The sequence below is a fragment of the Oncorhynchus tshawytscha genome, linkage group LG01 (assembly GCF_018296145.1).
Source record: "Oncorhynchus tshawytscha isolate Ot180627B linkage group LG01, Otsh_v2.0, whole genome shotgun sequence".
Lineage (NCBI taxonomy): Eukaryota > Metazoa > Chordata > Actinopteri > Salmoniformes > Salmonidae > Oncorhynchus > Oncorhynchus tshawytscha.
Window position 1 is genome coordinate 56,597,403 of NC_056429.1, and position 24,409 is coordinate 56,621,811.

The 24,409-nt window shown below is 42.5% G+C and overlaps 1 protein-coding gene across 3 annotated transcripts; it reads right to left on the reverse strand.

Annotated features, from left to right (window-relative positions):
* Positions 1-583: 583 nt before the first annotated feature.
* Positions 584-17,180, reverse strand: LOC112253744 (myozenin-1). 3 transcript variants are annotated; one of them, XM_024425733.2, is made up of 6 exons: positions 16,996-17,180; positions 9,962-10,055; positions 4,277-4,458; positions 3,279-3,387; positions 1,858-2,038; positions 584-1,634 (listed from the first exon to the last, which is right to left on the reverse strand). In XM_024425733.2, exons 2-6 carry the CDS (start codon positions 10,044-10,046, stop codon positions 1,397-1,399), a joined length of 795 nt encoding a protein of 264 aa, XP_024281501.1. In that variant the 5' UTR covers positions 10,047-10,055; positions 16,996-17,180; the 3' UTR covers positions 584-1,396. The 3 variants fall into 3 exon arrangements, with proteins under 3 accessions (XP_024281501.1, XP_024281486.1, XP_024281493.1); XM_024425718.2 differs by having other exon boundaries at positions 3,141-3,387; XM_024425725.2 differs by having other exon boundaries at positions 3,258-3,387; positions 16,996-17,178.
* Between the last annotated feature and the right edge of the window lie 7,229 nt (positions 17,181-24,409).

Sequence of the window (24,409 nt, forward strand, 5' to 3'; positions counted from 1 at the left end):
GATGCTGAGAAAAACAGTTGTACTTCACTAAAGTAAAAAAAAAAAAAAACACAAAAAAACAATAGTCACTAAGTTTAGCATGGCTTTGCATGGGGACTCTTATTTAGAAAAATACATTCGCGATCGTGCTGCTAGCATAATATCCTGCTGCCAGCATAATATCCCGCTGCTAGGAGAACGGTAATCCTATCCGGAGTGACTCGAGTCAAACGCTCTGCCGCTAAATCCCAATCAAACCTCCTCTAGCGACACCCTGTGCTGCAGCCAAGGCAACCAATACTCGCGATATTTTGTCTCGGGGTGTTGAGAGAAGGCGATAGCCAAGTGCGCAACCGGGGAGGAAAGCAAGGGGTAGACTGATGATTTTATTTAACATTTTCAAGACTGTTTGTCACAGGTAAGGATCCTTTGAAATGCATCCATGTTACTGTCTACCATCAAGTGAATTGCACTGATGGGCCCTAAAGAGGCCTCTTTAGGGCCCCACACATTCATTAAACTAACCCCATGTCACTTCCATTATTTGTTCCGATAACAATTATAGTAGCCTCCACTGGAGATACAAAGTACAACAGACATAAACTACAATTGGAAAAAGTTTATTAGGGAGAAATCTTGGGTGATGCAGTACTGTATTAGTTCATCACAATCTCTATCACGCAACAGAAATTAGCACACCTCACGCTTACTGCATGCATCCTAGGCTAGGCTGCTGGATTTGCAGGGCCACGACAAAGCTGTCAAAAGTCAAAGTGGCACAGAAACACAGAAAACAGAGAAATACAGTAAAAACCATGATGGTAGAAGGCTATAGCTAGAGGAACAACTTGTAGCTCTCCCGGATGAGCAGTGGACACAGCAACATGCTGACACAGAAAAAAAAAACGAAACAAAGTTCAACCCTTCGGTCCTGTTTATTTGTCTCTCCTCATGGACAAAATATGTTATGCTGCTGCTTCGTGACTGAGCTGGAGACTTGTGTGATTGAACAATATACTATGCCTACTAAATGAATCATAATGAGAGAAAAAAATAAGAGTACGCATAAATCACAGTTATGGTAGCCTCCTGTGTTCACTGGGAAGTTGAACACATTAGGCTCACGATTGATGTCTTTGTTCATGATTGATTTCTTTGTTGCAAACATACTAACTAATCACCCCCTCTTTCTTTCTCTCTCTCTCTCTCTCTCTCTCTCTCTCTTGCATTCTAATTTAAAGAGCCCAATATTGAGCTTTGTGGTTTGTTTTCATGAACTATTTCTTTCATGAATTGAACTCAAGGAAAAGTTGACTGGCTCACAAACCTTTCTAAAAAGTGTATGTTTTTTCTTTATGTAGATGTATATATTGTGCGCGGTCTCTGTCTGCACATCTGGGTCTGTGGGGCATGCTGTTCACAGGTCGTCAGTCTCCCCATCGAAGGGCAGGGCATCCAACTCCATGTGGATGCTGCTGGGCTCACTGCTTCCCACCCAGCCTATAGGAGTACGGTTGAAGGAGGGTCGAGCGCCAATGTCATGCTGGTATACCACAGCTGGTTCAGGCTCCTCATGGGCCACCTCATGGGTGTCTGGCAGTTGGAAGGTCATGAGCTGAGAGGCCTTATCAAAGCCCCCAAATGGTGTAGCACTCCTAAGACAGATAAAGTGATGGGCAACAAAAGAAGATCAGACTGATAAGTGAAATGGATCTTGTATGGGCAACTTCTGTCGATGTGCCTCACATACCTGGATGGACAATATAAGAGTCCGATTTTTACAGGAAATGGGTGGGCTCCACTATTTCACACTCATTTCAAAGAAATCCTTTTAAAATGCTATGGAGTCGACCAGGCAAGGCATAGAGGGGACTGTACCTGTTGAAGGACTTGTACTTGGGCAAATCAAGGTGGGCATGGGGGACTGGCATATGATATCTCATGCTGGATGTCAGCTCCTGGTTGCCCTTCATGGCCTTTTCCCACGGTGATACGTATGAGGGAACATAATCATGCCTTTTCTTGGCTTTGTCTAAGGCAACCTCTACTCCATGACTACCTGTAGGAGGAAAACAGTGAGTCCAAAAAACATATTTTCTATGAGATGATATCCAATTTTGATATATTGATTGCACTACAGGCATGGGCATCATTCACCCATTATTTTAGAGGGGGCACGAAGTACAGGTGGTCGGAGGGGGGGTGTAGGTGGAAGTTGAAGAATTTAACATATCCCAAACACCTGAAATGGCTTTTTCCTGCAATCTACAGCCATAATCATTATGCCGAATTATATATTTTTTTAAATAAAACAAATGTAATTTAAAAAAAAAAATATGCTTCTCTGCTAAAATCTAGGTTGAAAGAGATGGGTCTTTTTCAGTACATTTAGTAATTGCTAGCTTTTATAAAGCCTAGCAACCTTGCCAGCAGGCATGCCAGCTAAGATAGATAGACAAGCTACTCTAACTTGATTGATAGCCTGAAATGGCTTGGTAGCTAGTTATGAAGTTGGGAGATTGGGAACCTATAAACATATAAGGTTCAATGAACAAGCATGGGAAACAGTGTTTAAACCCTTTACAATGAAGATCTGTGAAGTTATATGGATTTTGACTAATTATCTTTGAAGAACAGGGTCCTGAAAAATGGGAGTTTCTTTTTTTGCTGAGTTTAGCTTGCTCACATCAATTTACAAACATAACTCCTGGCCATCAACAGCAGCTAAAATCATCCAGTCAGATATTTTTATGAATAATTATGATAAAACTGGGCTTAAACATTTTGTTTAGTCATTCATTTTAACGGGTCATTTGTAAAATGTCATCATCATCATATTCATCATCTCCAGCATCAACCCAACATCAACAGATGTGAAAATGGCGTGTTTCTATATTTTATAGTCCAAAAAGATAGTGATCATTAGAAACACTTATCTTCCTCTATCTTTTTGACTACAAATCATAGAAACTAGCTATTTTCCCATATGTTGCTGGTGATGATTAAGTTAAAAAACTGTCTAAAACAGGATATATCTGAGGGGGCACGTGCCTTTTTACCCCTTATGGGCATGACACCCCTGACTGCAGGTCCATAGAACTCGTTCCAAAATCACTCTGTAGTTTTTCTATGATCATGAGCTAATTTGAATGGATACTGACCATGACCATGTTCTCCTGGAGCAACATCATCATGATGTACATGTCCCTGGTATCCATGGCGCCCATGCTCATTACCATGCTCATGTCCATGCTCATGATCATGACCATGTTCATTACCATGACCATGCCCATCTTTGCCTGGTTTGGGAGGGGGTGCAGGAGGGCCTGATTGCTTGTCCACCACGTGGCCACTAGCATCCAACATCATTGTACCACCCAGGCTGGGGACCAACTTTTGGAAGTTCTCCTGAAATACACACAAGCATATAAAGAAGAAAACTCACCAGACTGATTGTCATTCTGTACAGTAGGGGGGCCGTTAATTCGCCATTCGTTTGCTTGCTGTTGGCATAGTGTGTTATAGGGACCACCCACCGGTGGGCGACTGCCGATTTCTATGTGTAGAATCGGTTTGCAGTCGATGTGCAAATTATGTCCGACACTGTTCAGAGGTGCTAAGTACTCTCGGCCCGCAATCCTACTGGTTGTTGAAATATACATTGGTAGCCTATCCATGGGATAACTTTTTTACCTCATCCGTTACCAATTTTCACTGCAATTGTTTTATGTTAAAGCTCTTTGGACAGCATTTATATTATATGAATTATACTATAACACTAACATTTAGTATTGTTAAAACAAGTTTATAATTTTGACATGGATGATTGACCATTTTCTTTTCTTTTTTTTGTGTGAATTTTACCCCGTTTTCTCCCCAATTTCGTGGTATCCAATTGTTTAGTAGCTACTATCTTGTCTCATCGCTACAACTCCCGTACGGGCTCGGGAGAGACGAAGGTTGAAAGTCATGCGTCCTCCGATACACAACCCAACCAAGCCACACTGCTTCTTAACACAGCGCGCATCCAACCCGGAAGCCAGCCGCACCAATGTGTCGGAGGAAACACCGTGCACCTGGCAACCTTGGTTAGCGCGCACTGTGCCCGGCCTGCCACAGGGGTTGCTGGTGCGTGATGAGACAAGGATTTCCCTACCGGCCAACCCCTCCCTAACCCGGATGACGCTAGGCCAATTGTGCGTCGCCCCACGGACCTCCCGGTCGCGGCCGGTTACGACAGAACCTGGGCGTGAACCCATAGTCTCTGGTGGCACAGCTGGATTTACCATTTTCTTACCATAGACTCACTGCCGAAGAGGTCAGGGTTGTTCTCATATATGAACTTCTCCACACGTTTCTGCCTCATCTTGAACATCTTGGAGCCCTTGTTGGTGAAGAGGTTCAGCTCCTCCAGCATGGTGTCCTTGGGAGTCTTGATCTTCATCCCCAAGTCAAACTCTGACGCCTCAGGGTCAAACTCTGCAGATGAGAAATTCATACATTGTCTATTGATTTCTCATATTGATTTCCTATAGTATACTGGATGCACATTCTATATAAGGCTCTATTCAATTAAACTTGGTGACCAGGTAAATGGAAAAACATCATTCTTCTGGTGCAGCAATTGTTCAAGTTTGAATTCTGGACTCAACAAGGTCTGCATTGTGATACAAAAAAGACACTCAACAATGTATCTCCCTATGCAGAAAGAATCATATTTTGACTTATTCTGTAAACCCTGGTTACCTGTTTGGTTTGAATTGGTCCCACGGTTTGCTTATCATTGTTTGAATAAATGTTACAGTACTTTATGTGCATCATTTATCCTTCACCTAGAAAATACATCTGTGTCGATGTGATGTGATCTTTACATCAGAGCAGAAATTACGCTCAGTGCAGATGATTGCGTAGGAGGGGGTTGCTCTCAGATTCTTGCTGTCATTACGGTGGAAAATTCATAAATCACTCTGCTCAAAGATGAACTGGCCATTCTTCAACAATGTGGAGAGAAGGAGAGAGAGCAGAGAACAGCTCCTCCCTAAGTCTGGGCCTGGCTGAGAATGACTAGCTTTTGACTGAAGCTTTATGAGGTAAGGCCTGAGCCATTTTCATATCTGTGTTATCTCCATTTGTTCTGTTCTCAGTGCTTATGATCCATCTGTCAGAAGTCACAGGGCATTGAAACAGAGAGGATGGGTGAAGTGAGAGAGTCTAAAATGCATAACACTGCACAGGTTCCACATCAACTCTAAAGTTGCTCTAAAGCAACTTATTACGTGACTTGTTTTAACTCATTTACCCGCGTGCCCACTGGGCACACCATGTCATTTTAACATGGAGAATTGAGTAATATTTGGTAGATACATTGAGCAATGAGATTCTAACCCAATTTTTAGCCACTCAAAAAGACAATCAAAAGTTATTTTGATTCCCATTGTGTTGTCAACTATGCTTTCAACCATCAAAAGAAGCACAACCAAATTCCATTGGAAAATCAATGTCTGATTTTTGGTTTCGTTCTCACGGTGCCTTCAACCATTTCAAAGCACACCAACGTTCAAATGGGAATATGTCAATGTCAGATATTTTGTTTATTTATACAACAACTTAATGTGTTAGCACTGTGTTTAATCTAATAGCACAACTAAATGACCTGGACTGCAATTATTTGAGATTACATGGTGCAAGTGAGCAACGCCATTTGAGATTCTGTGTAGATGATTATAGCAATTGTGAACATTTCCACAGACCTGTGACCCTGAACATGTAGGTTTTCTATGATTACATCAGAAGACATTTACTGTCACACTAACCTCAAAATGTGTCCATTGATGTGTTACTCGTTTTAAGTTTGAATGAAAAACATTACATTAGTTGTTTGTAAGGTAGCCTTAATATTAGGCAACTTTCTGTCTTACAAATGTAATAGCTTATTGAACTGTGTGTGGTTGACAACTACCAACTATCAACATTTAAAAGGACATATATCTACGGTTTGGATAGTTCCATCTGATCCACTGGCATAATCCTATTCTTTAACTTTTGATTTTTGGTTGAGATGGAGATGTGAATCGACATGTTTTCATTAACTCACAATCACTCTCTAGGCTGAGTGTACAAAGCATTAGGAACACCTTCCTAATATTGCGTTGCACCCCCTTTTGCCCTCAGAACAGCCTCAATTCATCGCGGCAAGGACTCTACAAGGTGTCAAAAAAAGTCCACAGGGATGCTGGCGCATTATTGACTCCAATTCTTCCCACAGTCGTGTCAAGTTGGCTTGACGTCCTTTGGGTGGTGGACCATTGTCGATACACATGGGAAAGCGTTGAGTGTGAGAAACCCAGCAGTGTTTCAGTTCTTGACACAAACCTGTTCTCCTGGCACCTACTACCATACCCTGTTCAAAGGCACTTCAATATTTTGTCTTGCCCTTTCACCCTCTGAATGGCACACAATACACAATCCATGTCTCAATTGCCTCAAGGCTTAAAAATCCTTCTTTAACCTTTCTCCTCCCTTTCATCTACGCTAATTGGAGTGGATTTAGCTTTGACCTGGATTCAACTGGTCAGTCTATCATGTTATGGTTGAATCTGAATTTCAACAATAGCTGTTGATGACTTTCCAAATGTTGTATAGACCTAAATAGGATCTTTGATGATATATGATTGATAAAGTATGGCTACATTTCATTTTCTCTACAGAACATACTATTTGGAATGACTTCGATAGCAACAGTGAATCTATTAAGTGTAGATTTCTCTACAATCATTCTCACGATAGCACATTGGTAATAGTCAGTGAAACATATCAAAACTATGCAGGGCTGGGCCTTGTTAAACCATGGATGGGAGACTGAAGGGATGGTCGTAGATAGATCAACTCTCCTGTTGGAGATGCTGCCCAGCCTATTGTTTTCTTATAGTGGATATCACGATGAAGATTTGACAAGGTTTGTCTATGATGAAAATTGGTTACCATGATCGCATAATCCAATGTATTTGCCACGTAGATTCCATGTCCCAATAAGTTGACAAAAAACATTGAAACAATGTTGATTTAACCAGTATGTGCCCAGTAGGTGGTGATGTCACCAGGGAGGCTAAAACTCCATCCCACTTAAACAGGCTGAAATTTTAGGGGGTCTTTTCAAACAGCCCTTACACTAAAAGGGCATTATCATCCTTTTCACAATTTCACAGTATTATAACTACCTCATAGTGTGGAAATATATACAGTACCAGTCAAAAGTTTGGACACACCTACTCATTCAAGGTTTCTTTTATTTTGTAGAATAATAGTGAAGACATCAAAACTATGAAATAACACATGAACTCATGTAGTAACCAAAAAAGTGTAAAACAAATCAAATTATATTTTAGATTAATATTCTTCAAAGTAGCCACCCTTTGCCTTGATGACAGCTTTGCACATTCCCACATATGCTGAGCACTTGTTGGCTGCTTTTCCTTCACACTGCGGTCCAACTCACCCCAAACCATCTCAATTGGGTTGAGGTCGGGTGATTGTGGAGGCCAGGTCATCTGATGCAGCATTCCATCACTCTCCTTCTTGGTCAAATAGCCCTTACACAGCCTGGAGGTGTGTTGTGTCATTGTCCAGTTGAAAAATAATGACAGTCCCACTAAGAGCGAACCAGATGGGATGGCATATCGCTGCAGAATGCTGTGGTAGCTATGCTGGTTAAATGTCCCTTGAATTCTAAATAAATCACAGACAGTGTCACCAGCAAAGCACCCCCACACCCCCTCCATGCTTTACGGTGGGAACCATATATGCAGAGATCATCCGTTCACTTACTCTGCATCTCACAAAGACACGGCGGTTGGAACCAAAAATCTAAAATTTGGACTCATCAGACCAAAGGACAGATTTCCACCAGTCTAATGTCCATTGCTCGTGTTTCTTGGCCCAAGCAAGTCTCTTCTTATTATTGGTGTCCTTTAGTAGTGGTTTCTTTGCAGCAGTTTGTCCATGAAGGCCAGATTCACACAGTCTCCTCTGAACAGTTGATGTTGAGATGTGGCTGTTACTTAAACTCTGTGAAGCATTTATTTGGGCTTCAATTTCTGAGGCTGGAAACTTTAATGAACTTATCCTCTTTCCTGTGGTGGTCCTCATGAGAGCTAGTTTCACCATAGTGCTTGATATTTTTTGCGACTGCATTGGAAGAAACTTTCAAAGTTCTTGACATTTTCCTGATTGACTGACCTTCATGTCTTAAAGTAATGATGGACTGTCATTTCTCTTTGCTTATTTGAGCTGTTCCTTCCATAATATGGACTTGGTCTTTTACCAAATAGGGCTATCTTCTGTATACCAAACCTACCTTGTCACAACACAACTGATTGACTCAAACAAATTAAAAAAGGAAAGAAATTCCACAAATTAATTTTAACACACCTGTTAATTGAAATGCATTCCAAGTGACTACTTCATGAAGCTGGTTGAGAGAATGCCAAGAATGTGCAAAGCTGTCATCAAGGCAAAGGGTGGCTATATATTTTGATTTGTTTAACACTTTTTTGGTTATTATGATTCCATATGTGTTATTTCATAGTGTTGATGTCTTCACTGTTATCCTACAATGTAGAAAATAGTCAACATAAAGAAAAACCCTTGAATTAGTAGGTGTGTCCAAACTTTTGACTGGTACTATATGAAACACAGAAAAATCACATTTTTGACTGCACTCAACCTCAATAATTTGGTAGATTTAATAATTTACCATTCCTGTTTGTTTTCATGCCAATGACATTTGCTGTTCAAAAAGGACAATACTTGTGTTTCAATAACTGTTGCTGCATTTTGTAATCCTGAACTATCCCTTTAAAATCCAACACTAGTTACGTAATTCAAAGATGATTTCTGTCTATGTAAGTTATAACAGACGTGGAGGGGAATGCGTTTGAACACTGGTCAGCTTGGAGCAGCATGCAGTGCCACATTGTGTTAAAACACAGCTTTCTGCTTAGGCCTTATTGCTATATCTGTCAGGACACTTGACACAAAAAGTGTAAGAGCAGCACAAATATCAACTTTTTTACCACTTAATGGGTAGAGGGGAAAACACCTGTCATCATTTTCATAAAAATGCATTATGCCATCGCCTGAAGTATGGATCCTGTGACTCAACAGCTGAGAGGGAGGGGAGGGTAAACCATTACTGCAATGACTGCAAAGGACAGATTGTAATTGTGCTGTGGAATCTAGGAGATACATGTTTGTGTGTGTGACAGGGCGCTAGTCATTAGGACATGTTAAGTGCAAACATGTGGAGGAGCTTCTCTGACAAGTGCACAGAGATCTTGACAAAGTCCCCAATGAACAAAATAATTAGGCTATAAATAACTTCTCTTTTCATTCTCTGTGATGTAACCCAAAAAAGCTGTCAACAGTGGATCCAGTCTCTTGGACCAGCTGCTGGCCCATAGGGAGACCAGGCCTCCCTGAGAGTTCTCACCTTCGGAAGGTGTCTTCCTGCCTGCCCTCTATGTTTACCAGTTAGTACAGTATGTTACTCTTGATAATGCCATAGGCTCATATTGATCAATGTTACTGAGCAGAGTTTAATGTATGGTACTGTATGGTCTCTCACATAGTTTTGAAGATGTCCCTATAATCTTTAATGATATGCGAGAAATATAGCAATAAGGCACGAGGGGGTGTGGTATATGGCCAATATACCACGGCTAAGGACTGTTCTCAAGCACGACACCACACGGAGTGCGTGGATACAGCCCTTAGCTGTGGTATATCGGCCATATAGCACAAACCCCAGAGGTGCCTTATTGCTATTATAAACTGGTTACCAATGTAATTAGAGCAGTAAAAATAAAGGTTTTGTCTTACCCGTGGTATGTGGTCTGATATGCCACAGCTGTCAGCCAATCAGCATTCAGTGCTCGAACTACCCAGTTTATAATTGTGTTTTTGAGCTCACATGCTTGTGCCTTACCATCTTGAGTGACATGTGACAGGTCAGTGATGATCTTAGAGGGCTTTTTCCTCTTGTTAGGTGGGGCAGGTCTTCCATGAGGCATAACTGCAGACTGAGAACACAAGTAAACAGGAAGTTAGAAAAGATCACACAACATACCAAGCTACTGTATAATATGTCCGATTTAGAATATATATATATGTAGCCACTCAATAGTTTTAAAAAACTACTTGTGGAAAGGAGACAGAGAGAGGAGATAGGAGTCCCTCTAGTGATAGTCTCTAACCATTGCACCATTTAAAGACCAACCAACCACCAACCCTGCTTGGGACCGACACTTATGAGGCCATGCAGACTAGATGCAGACTGCACCTTGCTCATTGTTCAAAGTGCACGTCAATGTCTTCAGAGTCCTAACATTCCCATAACCAACAGATGTCTGTCCAAGAGGAAACATATAGACCGCTGTAGGTTTCAGTTCTGTTTGGTCTGAACACTCAAGACATTAGATAGGTTTAACACAGTGGTGGGCCGTCAGGGCCAGCAAGGCCTTCTCTGCTGGCCTAAACATCATCAGAATATATATATTTTTAAAATATATTTTCCCACAAATATGTATTAAATTATTCCCCAGAGTAAGAGTTATACTCTTCATTTCATAGCTTTCCTCTTGGTTGCACTGCTTCCAGCCCCAGGTTGAGATTTGGAAGGCTGGTCTTTATGTTAGATCTTTTATCCAATCATATTTGCCATCATGTGTTGCCAGGGGTCTAAAATCTGCCCTCAGGCCTTCAGAATCAACAGTGCAGGCGCTTGTAGCTTAAAGTGAATGGAAATGAAAATTTAGTGTCAACCAATCAGCTTTAGAGTTGGCTATTGTACGCCTGCTGGCTGGCTCCAGTGTTACACAGGAGCCAGCTAGCAGGCGTAGTGCGTGCATGTCTTTTGATTGGATTACCAATATTGAGAGGCAGGTCTTATATGGGCAGGTCTATGCAAACCTCAGAACTAGGAAACTGAGTTTGATAAAGTAATTAATTTGCGTACTACTAAGCTGTTTTTTTTAACCAACAATGGCGGAAGGAGGATAAGATATCGATTTGGTCGAGGATATAATTATAACGCCATTCTCAAGACAAACTTTTCAAGAAAAGTTAGACATTGTCAGGAGAGGTCGCACGACGCCGACGCTACAAAGCCTGTCACAGGCGGGAAAGGGGTTCGTTCGCCACTTTCAAAGTTCCAACTACGAGTGCTATCAATGGCTCACAGGCTCCGAGAAGCACGCAAACTGTACTGCTGGGAATGCCTATTATTTGCAAGTGATAGATTTGGTGTTTGGAGCCACACTGGCATTGCAAACTTGAGTTGTCTAACCAAGGCAGCAATGAGACACAGCAATGAGACACGGCTGGGCACTTACAAGCAATGGTGCTTTTGAAAACTTTTGGGGACACCCGAGTGGATCTACAGCTCAACGAACAAGCGCGCAGGGCAACGGGAGCTGCACAATGAAAAGGTATTGTACTCTTCCCCTGCAATTCTATGAATAAAAATGTCAATTTCATGGCAAGCGCGGGGGAGCTGGCACAGCACGCACCGGGCTGTGGAGGCACACTGGAGACCAGGTGCGCTGAGCCGGCACCACCCGTCCTGGACATATGCCCACTTTCTCACAGCAAGTGCGTGGAGCTGGCACAGCACGCACCGGGCTGTGGATGCATACTGGAGACACAGTGCGTATCACCGCAAAACATGGTGCCTGCCCGGTCACACGCTCCCCACGGTGAGCACGGGGAGTTGGCTCTGGTTCAAACACCCCGTGTGACCCCCCAAAAAATATTTTGCACGCCCAATTTTTCAGTTTTTGATTTGTTAAAAAAGTTTGAAATATCCAATAAATGTCGTTCCACTTCATGATTGTGTCCCACTTGTTGTTGATTCTTCACAAAAAAATACAGTTTTATATCTTTATGTTTGAAGCCTGAAATGTGGCAAAAGGTCGCAAAGTTTAAGGGGGCCGAATACTTTCGCAAGGCACTGTAAACATAAACAATATCCCATAACCCACAGGTGGAAAAAATGCTTCTTAAGTATGATCCCCAAGTAGAGACAACGATAACCAGCTGAATCTAATCGGGAATAATACAAATCACCAACATAGAAAATCAAACCTAGAACCCCACAGAAAATATAAACTAGAACAAAAAACCCTAGTCACGCCCTGACCTACTCTATCATAGCAAATACAGGTTTTCTATGGTCAGGACGTGACAACAGTCCACAAAAACAGTCATTACTATAGTTTTTAATTAGCATATTCCCTTCCCCCATGTTCCAATTTGTGCCACTCATGAGTGAGAAACCTACATGCCAAGCATAGACCATATATTGTGATCCATATAGGTTATAGAAAAGAGCAGAAGCGCTGAAATATCTGTTCAGACCTCAGACCTACCTACCAACAGTGCCTTCCAGAAAGTATTCATACCACTTGACTTTTTACAAATGTTGTTACAGCCTTATTCTAAAATTGATTAAATAAATAATAATGCTCAGCAATCTACCCACAATACCCCATAATGACAAAGCAAAAACAGGTTTTTATATTTTTTTGCTAATTTATAACAAATTTAAAACAGCAATACCTTATTCACATATGTATTCAGACCCTTAGCTATGAGACCCGAAATTGAGCTCATGTGCATCCAGGAAGCTCCCGCGCTCAGGTCTGTTCAACGCTGGTCCGACCAATCGGATTCCATGCTTCCAGATTGCTTCGATCACGTGGACTGGGATATGTTCCGCATTGCGGCGAACAACAACATTGATGAATACGCTGATTTGGTGAGTGGATTTATTAGCAAGTGCATCGGCGATGTCGTACCCACAGTGTCTATTAAAACATTCCCAAACCAGAAACCGTGGATTGATGGCAGCATTCGAGCAAAACTGAAAGCCCGAACCACTGCTTTAAATCAGGGCAAAGTTACCAGAAAGATGACCGAATACAAACAGTGTAGCTATTCCCTCCGCAAGGCAATCAAACAAGCTAAGTGTCAGTATAGAGACGCAATTCAACGGCTCAGACACGAGAGGTATGTGGCAGGGTCTATAGTCAATCACAGACTACAAAAGGAAAACCAGCCCCATCACGGACCAGGATGTCTTGATCCCAGACAGACTAAACAACTTCTTTGCTCGCTTTGAGGACAATACAGTGCCACTGACACGGCCCGCTATCAAAACCTGCGGGCTCTCCTTCACTGCAGCCGACGTGAGCAAAACATTTAAACGTGTCAACCCTCGCAAGGCTGCAGGCCCAGACAGCATTCCCAGCCGCGTCCTCAGAGCATGCGCAGACCAGCTGTCTGGTGTGTTTACGGACATATATTCAATCAATCCTTATCCCAGTCTGCTGTCCCCACATGCTTCAAGAGGGCCACCATTGTTCCTGTTCCCAAGAAAGCTAAGGTAACTGAGCTAAATGACTACCGCCCCGTAGCACTCACTTCCGTCATCATGAAGTGCTTTGAGAAACTAGTCAAGGGCCATATCACCTCCACCCTACCTGACACCCTAGACCCACTCCAATTTGCTTACCGCCCTAACAGGTCCACAGACGACGGAAACGCAATCACACTGCACACTGCCCTAACTTATCTGGACAAGAGGAATACCTGAATGCTGTTCATCGACTACAGCTCAGCATTTAACACCATAGTATGCTCCAAACTTGTCATTAAGCTCAAGACCCTGGGTCTCAACTTTCTGACAGGCTGCCCCCAGGTGGTGAGGGTAGGAAGAAACATCTCCACCCCGCTGATCCTCAACTCTGGGGCCCCACAAGGGTGCGTGCTCAGCCCTCTCCTGTACTCCCTGTTCACCCACGACTGCGTGGCCATGCACGCCTCCAACTCAATCATCAAGTTTGCAGACGACACTACAGTGGTAGGCTTGATTACCAACAACGATGAGACGGCGTACAGAGAGGAGGTGAGAGCCCTTGGAGTGCGGTGTCAGAAAAATAACCTCACACTCAACGTCAACAAAACAAAGGAGATGATCGTGGCATTCAGGAAACAGCAGAGGGAGCATCCCCCTATCCACATCGACAGGACAGTAGTGGAGAGGGTGAAAAGTTTTAAGTTCCTCGGCGTACACATCACGGACAAACTGAAATGGTCCACCCACACCGACAGCGTGGCGAAGAAGGCGCAGCAGCGCCTCTTCAACCTCAGGAGGCTGAAGAAATTTGGCTTGTCACCAAAAACTCTAACACATTTTTACAGATGGACAATCAAGAGCATCCTGTCGGGATGCATCACTGCCTGGTACGGCAACTGCTCCGCCCACAACCGTAAGGCTCTCCAGAGGGTAGTGAGGTCTGCACAACGCATCACTGGGGGCAAACTATCTGCTTTCCAGGACACCTACACCACCCGATGTCACAGAAAGGCCAAAAAGATCATCAAGGACAACAACCACCCGAGCCACTGCCTCTTCACCCCGCTATCATCCAGAAGGCGAGGTCAGTACAGGTGCATCAAAGCTGGGACCGAGTGACTGAAAAACAGCTTCTATCTCAAGGCCATCAGACTGTTAAATAGCCATCACTAACATTGAGTGGCTGCTGCCAACATACTGACTCAACTCCAGCCACTTTAATAATGGAAAAATTTATGTAATAAATGTATCACTAGTCACTTTAAACAATGCCACTTCATATAATGCTTACATACCCTACATTACTCATCTCATATGTATATACTGTACTCTATACCATCTACTGCATCTTGCCATCTTTAAGTAATACATGTATCACTAGCCACTTTAAACTATGCCACTTTTATATGTTTACGTACCCTACATTACTCATCTCATATGTATATACTGTACTCGATACAATCTACTGCATCTTGCCTATGCCGTTCTGTACCATCACTCATTCATATATTTTTTTATGTACGTATTCTTATTCATTCCTTTACACTTGTGTGTTTATAAGGTAATTGTTGTGAAATTGTTAGGTTAGATTACTCGTTGGATATTCCTGTATTGTCGGAACTAGAAGCACAAGCATTTCGCTACACTCACATTAACATCTGCTAATCATGTGTATGTGACAAATAAAATTTGATTTGATTTGATTTCCATTGATCATCCTTGAGATGATTCTACAACTTGATTAGAGTCCACCTGTGGTAAAATTCAATTGATTGGACATGATTTGGAAAGGCACACACCTGTCTATATATGGTCTCACAGTTGAAAGACCATGTCAGAGCAAAAACCAAGCCATGAGGTCGAAAGAATTGTCCGTAGAGCTCCGAGACAGGATTGAGTCAAGGCACAGATCTGGGGAAGGGTACCAAAAAATGTCTGCAACATTGAAAGTCCCCAACAACACAGAGTTTTCCAAAAGGTACCTAAAGGACTCTCAGACCTTGAAAAGCAAGATTTTCTGGTCTGATGTAACCAAGATTGAACTCTTTGGCCTTGAGAGGATCTGCAGAGAAGAATAGGAGAAACTCCCCAAATACAGGTGTGCCAACCTTGTAGCGTCATATCCAAGAAGACTCGAGGCTGTAATCGCTGCCAAAGGTGCTTCAACAAAGTACTGATTAAGGGGTCTGAATATTTATGTAAATAAGATATTTCCGATTTTTAAAAAAAAAATACAAATGAGCAAAAAATTCAAAAAACATGTTTTTGCTTTGTCATTATGGGGTATTGTGTGTAGATTGATGAGGGGAGAAAATGATTTAATCAATTTTAGAATATGCCTGTAAGGTAACAGCATTATGAAAAAGTCAACGTGTCTGAATTCTTTCCAAAGGCACTGTACCTACAGTACCTACAGGTTATGGAAAATGAGCTCTTTGTGTATTTTGTCCAGTAGGTTTCCTCAAGGAGAAAGCCCCCACTGCTATGTCAAAGACAATAAAACAAAAACACTACAGTAAATACTACAGTATACTACAGTTTGCAAAAACACCACAGTAATGACTATAGTATGTACTCACGTTTTTTTTACTACAGTATTTATACTATAGTAAACTGTAAATACTACTGTATACTGCAGTCATGTACGGCAACACAACAGTAAATACTACAGTATTTAGTCCGCAAAAACCCTACAACAGTGAATACTACTGTAAAGTCGGCAAAAACACTACTGTGAATACTATAGTATTTATACCGTAGTATACTATAGCATTTTTTCATGTGGGTAAGCTCCATGCCACCTAGGAAGTTAATGTCTTACAGATCCCTTTCTATATGCTGTAGTTCTATACTGTAGTTCTCCTTTGAGCCATACTGTCCTGCATGTCCTGAGAGTCTGCAGCTTCTTTAAGACCCTGTCAATGGCAAACTTCGCATCACATCGACTGACTGTAACCCAATCCACCAGAGCTATTTTTAAGTGCCATTTTCAGCCAAGACCTTTTATCGACTAGTAGTGGCGTCAGTGGACTATCAGATGTGTGAGACGCAATGGGCATTCATATACAAACACATACACACTGGCGCAATTGTGAAGAGAATAATCAAATTTTCCTAAGAAGTTGAATTAAGATGTTGAGAGGTTGGGGGGGATTAGAGAAAGAATTGTGGGGGAGGACTTTACAGATGTAAAGCATCTGTAAAATTAGCACAACCTCAGGTCCCCCCCTCCCCCCTCCAGGCTTTGCACACCATATAAAATGTGCAGTTGGACAGAAGGGAGCGGTCAGCACATTCCCTCAGAGCCTGCCTGCCTGCGCCTTTAAGACATGGGTCAATTCTAAAAACAATCAAGGAACTTCAAGACCACTTCACCGTGCCTTCGTCAAAAGCACTTTATATCCCTTAAATTGAAATAATGCTTTCCTCATAGAGTCAACATCTTCAACCATGAATTCAATTTTCAAGTGCAGTTATTTGTATCCTAAGTGAATGCTATAGGTGAAGCTATTGCCGAATTTGATTGACTTTCCAGGTTGCCGTTGACGGTCAAGTCCTGCGTGCCATTGGTTAATAAAATCCAGCTGATGGAATGATCCACTCACCCAGTTTTTGTAATCCTTCTGTTCAGAGGTCTATTAATACCATTAGGAGATGAAGGCTTCAGGTTAATCTCAGTCAGAAGTTTACAAATCACAGGGTGCCTCTGACCTGTGGTTGGACTCAGATCCCAGGGAGTGCGAAATCCACCCAGAGCTTGGATGGCAGATCTTTGAGGGGGGCTGTGGGGGCAGTGGTGGCGAGGTGAGGTTGGGGGAAAAAGTCAAAGTGGAGGGTGGGGGTGGCGGCCAAAACTTCTTTGCACGGCATAAAGTGCTGATGGGGATATCAAGAGAGCAATATCATTATTGCAGATGGTCTGGGGGGCCTATATATAGAACCGGAGAAAAGTGAGGGGTGGGGGTGTCTTAACTTATAAGATAGACTCAAAGGAGGGAGGGGTGTCTGGGGGTATGTTTTGAGGGTGAGGTAATTGGTTTGCCCCTTTTCCCCTTCATTAATTAACTTCAAACTTTGAATAGATTGTCACTTTTCTGCCAGGCAGGGGCGCCCTTGCTGTTGTGTGGTATTCATGGTCATATAGCTGCCTAAACCAAAGTGGGTGCTGATTTGTTGGCTCAGACACATCCACAGCTCTCTCTATTGCTTAAAGGGATAATTCAGGATATTGGCAATGAATCCCTTTATCTACTTCCCCAGAGTCATGTGAACGTGTGGATACCATTTTTATATCTCTGCATGAAATTTGAAGGAAGTTGCTAACTAGTGTTAGTGTAATTGCTAACTAGCATTAGCGCAATGACTGGAAGTATATGGTAACTGCTAGCATGCCAGCTTCGGCATGGGAGACGCTCCCTGATGCTTCCCTTTGATGAGTTGTCATTCTGTAACAATGTACGCTGAAAGTCGGGAAGCAAGTTCAGGGAGTGAAAACATTTAATAAATGAAAGAACAAAACAAGAAACACGAACAGCGCACAGACAGAACAGAAACAGAAACAATGACGACTGGGGAAGATACCAAAGGGAGTGACATCAACTCAGCAAAAAAAAATAAACGTCTTTTCACTGTCAACTGTGTTTATTTTTAGCAAACTTAACATGTGCAAATATTTGTATGAAAATAACAGGATTCAACAACTGATACATAAACTGAACAAGATCCACATACATGTGACTAACAGCAATGGAACACATCTTTCTTTTGGTGCTTTTCAGAGTCGGTAGAAAGGCATCTTTAGTGTCCTAAGTTTTCATAACTGTGACCTTACCTTGCAGTGCTTCACTGTTATCACCAGGAGCTGGGCTAAGATTGAATGAAACTCTGGAATGGTAGTGTTGTGTTATGGGGAATTGTTGTGTTATAGGAAATGGATCCATTAATCACAAATATAAACTGCTGGCATGATATATTGTATAACGCACTCCCAGTGGATTTCCCAGGTGAGAATGGATATCCCTAATTTATTTCCCATAATTCTCATTTTTATCTTAAAACCTCGACCTCTGCATTGGACCCAGTTCTGTTTTTTTTCTGGACTCAACATTACAGTCTTGGTTTATCCGTAACAGATATTGGCTACTACTGTAATTCCACTGTTATACCATTACCATGTTTAATTGTATTCTGACTGCAATGTAAAAATGAGTGTTGAGCAGCCATAAATACTTTTCACAGCCCTATATATAAAGTGGCAGGATTACAAATGGAAAACATGCAAGCTAAATGCTCCACCAGACTGTGTGTCTGTAGCGTAGATACACAATATGGGTTTGTAGTACCCTCGAATGAGTTGTGCCCCAGTGCTGTTGGGTTTCAGAATCTGTTGAAAATATAGCCCATAGCACCATCATGTGGTGAGTGGTTGTTAGAATTTCACTGTCCTCTAGAGATTGACCCTGGGCCGGATCAACAAATCATGGCTAAATGATGAAAGTTACGCTCTCTAGTGTATTTTGAACATTGAGAGCGGGCTCCTTTGGTTGGATAAAAAAATAATAATTTAAAAAAGTAGGTCATTATTATATTCTTTTGTCTCTTGGACCCCCTACAGGCTTGGGCCCAGCCCCTGAATCACACAATTGACCAGTCACATTGATTTGTATAGTTTAAAAAAAAATCGGTTACCCAATCAAGGAAGGGTCCCCCAGTTACCCACATCGGCCCCCTCCATCCTGTTCTCTCCCCATCTGATGAATAGCAGAGTGTCATCAGCAGGCTGTCTACATTCATTGAGAGCGGGCTCCTGAGTCTTCCTATGGTTGGCAGCTGCAGTGAAAAAAGATCAAATATATACCACATATATAATATACACTGTATATATAAAATGTACAGTATAGATTTCCTTAATATATACAGTGCATCCGGAATGTATTCAGACCCATTGACTTTTTTCACATTTTGTTATGTTACAGCCTTATTCTGTAATGGATTACATTAATACAAATCCTCAGAAGTCTGCACACAATACCCCATAATGACAAAGCAAAAACAGGTTTTTGGACATTTTTGCCAATGTATTAAAAATAAAAAAACAGAAATGCCTTAATTACATAAGTATTCAGACCCTTTGCTATGAGACTCAAAATTGAGCTCCGGTGCATCCTGTTTCCAATAATCATCCTTGAGATGTTTCTACAACTTGATGGGACTCCACCTGTGGTAAATTCAATTGATTGGACATGATTTGGAAAGGCACACACCTGTCCATATGGTCCCACAGTTGATAGTGTATGTCAGAGCAAAAACCAAGCCATGAGGAAGGAATTGTCCGTAGAGCTCTGAGACAGGATTGTGTCGAGAAACAGATCTGGGGAAGGGTACCAAAACATTTCTGCAGCATTGAAAATCTCCAAGAACACAGTGGCCTCCATCATTCTTAAATGGAAGAAGACTCCCCATAAACTATCCGCCCGGCCAAACTGAGCATTTGGGGGAAAAGAGCCTTAGTCACGGAGGTGACCAAGAACCCGATGGTCACTCTGACAGACCTCTAGAGTTCCTCTGTGGAGATGGGAGAAGCTTCCAGAAGGTCAGCCATCTCTGCAGCACTCCACCAATCAGGAATGTATGGTAGAGTGGCCAGACGGAAGCCACTCCTCTGTAAAAGGCGCATGACAGCCTGCTTGGAGTTTGCAAAAAGGCACCCAAAGACTCTCATGAGAAACAGGATTCTCTGGTCTGATGAAACCAAGATTGAACTCTGAATGCCAAGCGTCACGTCAGGAGGATGCCTGGCACCATCCCTACAGTGAAGCACGCCGTTGACAGCATCGTGTTGTGGGGGTGTTTTTCAGCGGCAGGGACTGGGAGACGAGTCAAGATCGAGGCAAAGATGAACGTAGTAAAGTACAGAGAGATCCTTGATGAAAACCTGCTCCAGAGCAAAACTGGGATGAAGGTTCACCTTCCAACAAGACACTGCCCCTAAGCACACAGCCAAGACAATGCAGGAGTGGCATCGGGACAAGTCTCTGATGAATGTCCTTGAGTGGCCCAGCCAGAGCCCGGACTTGAACCTGATCGAACATCTATGGAGAGACCTGATAATTGCTGTACAGCAACTCTCCCCATCCAACCTAACAAAGCTTGAGAGGATCTGCAGAGAAGAGTGGGAGAAATACAGGTGTGCCAAGCTTGTAGCATCATACCCAAGAAGACTTGAGGGTGTAATTGCTGCAAAAGGCGCTTCAACAAAGTACTGAGTAAAGGGTCTGCATACTTATGTAAATGTGATATTTCAGTTTTTTATAGGTAATAAATTTGCAAAAATGTCTTAACCTGTTTTTTCTTTGTCATTATGGGGTATTCTGTGTAGATTGATGAGGGAAAAATCTATTTAATCAATTTTAGAATTTGGCTGTAACCTATCAAAATGTGGAAAAGGTCAAGGGGTCTGAATACATTCTGAAGGCACTGTATATATATTTTTTCATTATATATTTTTTCGATGGCTCTTGGGCCCCCCATGGGCCTGGGCACAGGGGCATCAGCCCCGGTAAGCCCATGCATTAAGCCGGCCCTGGATTGACCAGATATACAATGAACAAAAATATAAATTCAACATGCAACAATTTCAAAGATTTTACTGAGTTACAGTTCATATAAGGAAATCAGTCAATTGAAATGAATTAATTAGGCCCTAATCTATGGATTTCACATGATTGAAAATACAGATATGCATCTGTTGGTCACAGATACCTTAGAAAAAGGTAGGGGCATGGATCAGAAAACCAGTCAGTATCTGGTGTTATCACCATTTGCCTCATCTCCTTCGCATAAAGTTGATCAGGCTGTTGATTGTGGCATGTGGAATGTTGTCCCATTCCTCTTCAATGGCTGTGTGAAGTTGCTGGATATTGGCAGGAGCTGGAACACGCTGTTGTACACGTCAATCCAGAGTATTCCAAACAGGCTCAATGTGTGACATGTCTGGTGAGTATGCCAGCCATGGAAGAACTGGGATAATTTCAGCTTCCAGGAATTGTGTACAGATACTTGTGACATGTGAGTGAATTTTCATGCTGAAACATGAGATGATGGCGGCGAATGAGTGGCACGACAATGGGCCACAGGATTTCGTCATTGTATCTCTGTGCATTTAAATTGCCATCGATAAAATACGTATTGTGTTCGTTGTCCGTAGTTTATGCCTGCTCATACCATAACCCCACCGCCACCATGGGGCACTCTGTTCACAACTTTGACATCAGCAAAACGCTCACCCACACGATGCCATACACTCTGTCTGTCATCTGCCAGTGGCCATCGAAGGTGAGCGTTTGCCCGCTGAAGACGGTTATGACACCAAACTGCAGTCAGGTCAAGAACCTGGTGAGGACGATGAGCATGCAGATGAGCTTCCCTGAGACGGTTTCTGACCGTTTGTGCAGGAATTCTTCGGTTGTGCAAACCCACAGTTTCATCAGCTGTCCGGGTGGGTCATCTCAGACCGTCCTGCAGGTGAAGAAGCCGGATGTGGAGGTCCTGGGCTGGCGTGGTTACAAGTGGTCTGCGGTTGTGAGGCTGGTTGGACGTACTGCCAAATTCTCTAACACAATGTTGGAGGCGGCTTATTGTATAGAAATGAACATTCAAGTCTCTGGTAACAGTTCTGGTGGACATTAAGTGTAGGAAAGGATGAAATAGCGTATGTGCCACCAATAAGTACAGATAGTAGTATAAATCCCCTCACAAAGTCCCTACAGCCGGACAATTTTCTCATGGCTTCTGGAAGGAAATGCTGTAGGAATGCTCAATCGGTGTCGCTCATTCAGCCGACAGAAACTTTCAGCCGGTTCTCCCCATTAAAAGCAAGGAGTCGGAGTCCGAGTCCGAGTCTTCTCTGGTCTCTCCTTCACCCGTTATAGGGTCTGAGACGCCGAAGCCTCCCACCATTAGCTCTTACAAATTGAACACCCTAGTCATTTGCGACTCCATTACCTGTAGTATTAGACTTTAAAAGAATCATCCAACGATCATACGCTGTTTACCAGGGGGCAGGGCTACCGACATTAAAGCTAATCTGAAGATGGTGCTGGCTAAGGCTACACCTGGCGAGTGTAGAGGGTATAGGGATATTGCTATCCACGTTGGCACCAACGATGTTAGGATGAAACAGTCAGAGGTCAAAAAACATAGCTTCAGCGTGTAAATCAGCTAGAAAGATGTGTCGGCATCGAGTAATTGTCACTGGCCCCCTCCCAGTTAGGGGGAGTGATGAGCTCTACAGCAGAGTCTCACAACTCAATCGCTGGTTGAAAACTGTTTTCTGCCCCTCCCAAAACATAGAATTTGTAGATAATTGGCCCTTTTTCTGGGACTCACCCACCAACAGGACCAAGCCTGACCTGCTGAGGAGTGACAGACTCCATCCTAGCTGGAGGGGTGCTCTCATCTTATCTACCAACATAGACAGGGCTCTAACTCCTCTAGCTCCACAATGAGATCGGGAGCAGGCCAGGCAGCAGGCTGTTAGGCACCCTGCCAGCTTAGTGGAGTCTGCCACTAGTATAGTCAGTCGTCAGCTCAGCTATCCCCATTGAGACCGTGTCTGTGCCTCGATCTAGGATGGGCAAAACTAAACATGGCTGTGTTCGTTTTAGCAATCTCACTGGAATAAAGACCTCCTCCATTCCTGTCATTTTTGAAAGAGATTGTGATACCTCACATCTCAAAAAAGGGCTACTTAATGTTAGATCCGTCACTTCAAAGGCAGTCAATGAACTAATCACTTACTTATCATTTACTGTGTTAAATGAGGCCTCTCCTCCTGGTTACACTAGTGACCATATCTCCCGCATATCCCGCAAAGGCGGAGGTGTTGCTAACATTTACGATAGCAAATTTCAATTTACACAAAAAATGACTGCGTTTTCATCTTTTGTAACCTACTCAATCACTTTTTATAGCTACTGTTTACAGGCCTCCTGGGCCGTATACGGTGTTCCTCACTGAGTTCCCTGAATTCCTATTGGACCTTGTAGTCATGGCAGATGATATTCACATTTTTAATATTAATATTTAATATTCACATGGAAAAGCCCACAGACCCACTCCAAAAGGCTTTCGGAGCTATCATCGACTCAGTGGGTTTTGTCCAACATGTCTCCGGACCTACTCACTGCCACTGTCATACTCTGCACCGAATTTTGTCCATTGGAATAAATATTGTGGATCTTAATGTTTTTCCTCATTATCCTGGACTATCGGGCCACCATTTTATTATGTTTGCAATCGCAACAAAAGCCGTGCTATAAATTCTTGGACAACCAAAGATTCCTAGATGACCTTCTAGACTCCCTCCGCCTACCCAAGGACGTCAGAGTACAAAAATCAGTTAACCACCTAACAGAAAAGCAAAATTTAACCTTGCATAATACCCTAGATGCATACCCCTAAAAACAAAAAACATTTGTCATAAGAAACTAGCTCCCTGGCATACAGAAAATACCCGAGCCCTGAAGCAAAACACCAAACTGGAAGTCTTCTGACTAGCTTGGAAAGACAGTACCGTCCAGTATTGAAGAGCCCTCACTGCTGCTCGATCATCCTATTTTTCCAACTTAATTGAGAAGAATAAGAACAATCCAAAATGTATTTTTGATACTGTCGCAAAGCTAACTAAAAAGCAGCATTCCGCAAGAAAGGATGGCTTTCACTTCAGCAGTGATAAATTCATAAACTTCTTTGATGAAAAGATCATGATCATTAGAAAGCAAATTATGGACTCCTGTTTAAATCTGCGTATTTCTCCAAAGCTCAGTTGTCCTGAGTCTGCTCAACACTGCCAGGACCTAGGATCAAGGGAGGCACGTAAGTTTTTAAATATTATATCTCTTGACACATTAATGAAAATAGTCTTGGCCTCTAAACCTTCAAGCTGCATACTAGAACCTATTCCAACTAAACTACTGAAAGAGCTGCTTCCTGTGCTTGGTCCGCCTTTCTTGAATATAA